Source organism: Astyanax mexicanus, chromosome 1 (genome assembly GCF_023375975.1).
Source record: "Astyanax mexicanus isolate ESR-SI-001 chromosome 1, AstMex3_surface, whole genome shotgun sequence".
NCBI classification, from domain to species: Eukaryota; Metazoa; Chordata; class Actinopteri; order Characiformes; family Acestrorhamphidae; genus Astyanax; species Astyanax mexicanus.
The window spans coordinates 38,211,118-38,216,103 of NC_064408.1; the positions used below are offsets into that span (position 1 = coordinate 38,211,118).

The window sequence follows — 4,986 nt, forward strand, 5'->3', positions numbered from 1 at the left end:
AAGACTACATTTCCATTTGCATATTGCCTTTTCATTATCACTTTTTTTAACAGTATGATTTTTGATATTTGTCTGCTTCCAAAGTTTTAATAAGATCTTTAAACTTATTTTTCTTTTTCTATTAATTTAATTAAAATAACTACTACAATTATTGTCTTTTTTGCTGTTTGTTTTCATGCTTTATTTATGTGAAGAACTTAAATTATATGTACTGTATACATAAACAGGTTTTGTAGTGTGTGCGTGTGTAGTGCACTGTATAAGTGTACAGCTGAGAGTATATTTAGCTGAATCCTGTTGATCTGACAGAAGCAGTCTGATTGGCTCAGTCAGCTGTCAATCGATACCCAAGGAGAAAAGAGGTGGGGTATCTTCAAACGTACTCCTGGGAGTGTGTTCTCTGCCAAATTTAACCTCACACATACAGGGTCCTCATAGCTCCATAAAATCTCAGTCGAGCTCAGTGTGAGTCCAGCATTCACAGCGAAAGTGTGTCTGAGTGTTTGTGTGTGTTTGTAAGGGTTCCTGTGCTGGATGTGAACAAAGACTGAAGGTGAGTCTCTTTTTACAGTTCTGCATGACTTTGTAACACACACACACACACATATACACACACACAGTACTGACCCACACCACCACCATTAACTCACAATAATACTGACCTACACCACTACTTACCCACAATACCACTGACCCACACCATTATTAACTCACAATACCACTGACCCACACCATTATTAACTCACAATACCACTGACCCACACCATTATTAACTCACAATACCACTGACCCACACCACCACTTCCACAGCACTACTTACTCACAATAGGACTGACCCACACTAGTATTAACTCACAATAACACTGACCCACACCACCACTTCCTCCCATCACGGCTAACAGACAACCTGACAGGACCACTTGCCCACACCGCCAGTAACCCACAAAACCACTGACCCTCACTATTATTAACCCACAATACCACTGACCCACACCACCACTAACCCACACCACCACTAAACCACAATACCACTGACCCACACCCCCATTAACCTACAATACCACTGACCCACACCATCACTAACCCACAATACCACTGACCCACACCACCACTAACCCACAATACCACTGACCCACACCATTGTTAACCTACAATACCACGGCCCCACACCACAATAGTACTGATCCACAGCACCACTTACTTACATACTGACCCACACCAGTATTAACTCACAATAACACTGACCCACATCACCACTTACTCCCATCACGGCTAACAGAATCAGCCACCCACACCACCAGTAACCCACAAAACCACTGACCTAAACTACTACTAACCCACAAATCCACATCTTCATTAACCCACAATATGACTGACCCACAGACCCCTTAATCACATCACTGCTATGTGACAGTCTGACAGGACCACTAACCCACTACTATTTATCTAATGCATCACTGAGCCACAGTACCACAATCCCACAGTGGCATTTGAATGTTACAGTATAGGGGTCAGTTTCTATGACAGAAATTAAGCCTAATCTTGGACTACACAGGATTCTGAATGGAAGTTCTTCTCCGAAAGAAAAAAAAAGTCTAGGACTAGGCCTTAAAATGTTCTGGGAAATAAACCCTATATGTTTATTATTATTACACTATTATTTATACATGTATAACTATATTAGTATATAGTTTCTACCTTCTTTTCTAATATTTTACACCCTCAACATTCATTCACTAATACTGTTACACTCTCTATATCAATTAATAAAACTGTTAGAATATGTCTATTAATACCATGTATTAATACTGTTCCCTTTTATGTTTATTACTAATACCATTATTCTCTATATTTTTCCACATTAATATTTTTTTTCTCCTTAGATGTTCACTATTGAAATTGCTGAGTATTACACTTATAATCCTCTCCACGTTAATACTGATACTTTTCCTCTCTTAATTGTCATTATTGTAACTGTTATTTTCTACATATTAATTTTTGTTACTGTTACTTAATGTTTACTACTTATAACATTAGTCTTTGTGGGTTTGTGTGTGGCAAACGTCTTTATAGTTACAGGTTTCTAACAATTTACTTTTCATATTTTTTCCTCAGATATTGTTATTTCCTGTTGTCTGTATCTCCCTGTGTAGCGTGTGGAAATGGGAGACTTTGGTTCTCTGGGTAAATTGCTGGAGAAAGCTCAGGAGCACTCCACAGTTGTTGGAAAAGTATGGCTGACCGTTCTCTTCATTTTCCGTATTCTGGTGCTCGGAGCAGCGGCTGAGAAGGTCTGGGGAGATGAACAGTCAGGTTTCACCTGCGATACGAAACAGCCTGGTTGTCAGAACGTCTGCTATGACAAAACCTTCCCCATTTCTCATATCCGCTTCTGGGTCATGCAGATCATTTTCATCTCTCTGCCAACACTCATCTACTTGGGTCACATCCTGCATCTGGTGAGGATGGATGAGAAGAGGAAGGAATTGATAAAATCTGGCCAGATCTCTGAGAAGCAAGCACTACTGCCTTCTGGGAAATCCCGGAAAGCTCCGATCATCGATGAACGTGGAAAAATCCACCTGCAGGGAGCGCTGCTTCGCACCTACGTGCTTAATGTCATCTTCAAGACACTGCTGGAGGTGGGCTTTATTGTGGCACAGTACTTCCTGTATGGGTTCCAGCTGAAGCCCATGTACACCTGCAGCAGTTGGCCATGTCCAAACACAGTGAACTGCTACATCTCTCGACCAACGGAGAAAACCATCTTTATCCTGTTCATGCTGGCTGTGGCCTGCTTGTCGCTGCTGCTGAACATGGTGGAGATGTACCACCTGGGCTTCACCAAGTGCCGCCAGGGCCTGCGATATCGCCGCTCACAGCTCAATGGCAACCCTAAAGGCCCCAGTGAGGATGCTGTGGTGCCGTTCGTGGCCAGTTTCCCTTATTTCCCAACCCATCCACCTGAACACCAGTACAGAATCCCCGACATGGATGCCACATTACCCGCCTACAAACAGAACCGCCAGAATCTTGCTGTAGAGCGCGGTAGCGGCAAGCCACCTGGCCTGGGAACCAAGACAGACACAATGGAAACCCAGATTGACACCACCAGCATAGATGCCATGCCAGATGCTGTGGCCCTGGAGACCACCAGGGTGAAGAAGACCTCAAGTTCTGCCCCCGGATCTCCTTACAACCAGCGCAGGCCCAGCTACGCTAGTCGCTACAGCAACAACAAGACCAGGCTGGATGACCTGAAGATATGAGAAGAGTGAAGGGTGGAGGAATGAAGTTTGAGGCCAGAGTAAATGGTGGTGACATAAGAATTCTCACAGATCCATGAAAAATAAGTATTTGTGTTTTCTGTAAATTTGTAAGAATTCCTAGTGTCACTGTGAGACTGAATGAGAGTGAAGCACTACCAGGAATGATTTCTTGGTATGTATGAGAGAGAGAGAGAGAGAGAGAGAGAGACAGAGAGAGGGGCTTTGAATTGAATGAAACATGTGGTGACCAGTTATCTTAACATCACATACAAAGAAATACTAAAATACTTGAGAAAATGTATTTTGTTTCTTTACTTAATGGGACGTCAATTCCCTAATGGGAAAACGATTTCCTGAAAGTCTATGTGGACCTTGAGGTTGGGATGATACTAATGACCTTAGTGCAGGTCATTTTTAAAAAGTGGTATGTTAGTCAAATGATTACAACAAAAATATAGGGAATATTATTTGTGCTGCACTGTCCACTGTGGGTGGTACTGCTTTTTATTACATATTCCCGGTACACACGTGACACTGTGGACCTCGCCTTGTCATGAGCACATTGGCCAGTGTTCAACCTCACTTACAAGATAACACCTTACGTCTATATAGGTATGGATGTTCACAAGCCATCACAAGCCATTTTAGCTTGCCAGTGTTTTGTATTTGTATTTGTACTTGATTATTATTGTAACTGAATACTTATTTGTTTTGTCATGAAAGAAACAAACTTATACGGTTGATAAAAACCTCAAACAACAACTGTCATTCACATTAAATGCCTTAAAATTTTAATTTCTCAAATTTTTATTTTAGATTTAATAATAAATAATAATGACAAGCTAGCTATGTTATCTATGTTATCAACACACTGATATATTCTAAGCTTTATTACCTTTACTGGAGTGAATAGCATCAGTGCTAGCTGCACAGATAACTTGTGAACAGGATCTAAGGCAGGTTTTTTTTTAGTATCCTAAATGAGTCCTTTAATCTGGCTGTTGTTTTCTTAACATAGTGTAGCAGAACCATTTTTCGATTTTGCAATGTATAACTGATTCATTATGCTGTTTACTCTGTGTGGAACAGAATAATCAGAATAGCGGTTGGGGGATAAAGCAAGTCTGACAGAAGTCAGTATAGGCTGCTGCTACCTAAACCCCACTGCTAACTGAGACTAGCAAAATTCCTGTTTAAAACAAACAGGAAATGAAGTAAAATCATATCTTACCTTTTCTGCTGCTAGTTTTGATTTTAGGGGAGTACTTGTTTATTTATATTTTTTGGAGCTGTTTTATGTTTTCCATTTCTCAGGGTTTTTGCTGTGTTTTGTCTCTATTGTAAAAACTGCTGTCTGAGCCAATCAGCTTCTTGTGTGCTGTAATGTCAATGTTTACCAATAAACCAAATTAAGCACAAATTTAAATACGGTTTAAATTTTAATTTAATGTGGTTGATTGATTTTCTTTCAAATGTACAACTAGACTATGTAATTTTAATATTATATATAGTAATATGAGTAATATAACTGTCTGAATGATTTGCATAAACACATCAATATAGTTCTTGTGGAGATTTTATTTGCCCGGCTTGTAGAAAACATGGACAGTTAAACATCTCTCAAAATAGAAGCAACCACAGGTCTAGCGCCTCTGCAGTTTTGCCTATTTAATATCCTTGGCTGGATCAGACCCTCTGCAAGACCTGCTGGTGATGA

At 40.3% G+C, this 4,986-nt stretch overlaps 1 protein-coding gene across 1 annotated transcript; it reads left to right on the plus strand.

Moving 5' to 3' along the window:
- The first annotated feature begins 381 nt into the window (after positions 1-381).
- On the plus strand, positions 382-4,695 carry gja2 (gap junction protein, alpha 2). Its single transcript, XM_015603274.3, has 2 exons — positions 382-553; positions 2,116-4,695. The coding sequence occupies exon 2, from the start codon at positions 2,163-2,165 to the stop codon at positions 3,267-3,269; it is 1,107 nt and encodes a 368-aa protein (XP_015458760.1). The 5' UTR covers positions 382-553; positions 2,116-2,162; the 3' UTR covers positions 3,270-4,695.
- Positions 4,696-4,986: the final 291 nt, after the last annotated feature.

What these genes read in the sequence shown, in the direction of transcription:
- gja2 (XM_015603274.3), top strand. Translation starts at nt 2,163, where the DNA reads ATGGGAGACTTTGGTTCTCTGGGTAAATTGCTGGAGAAAGCTCAGGAG.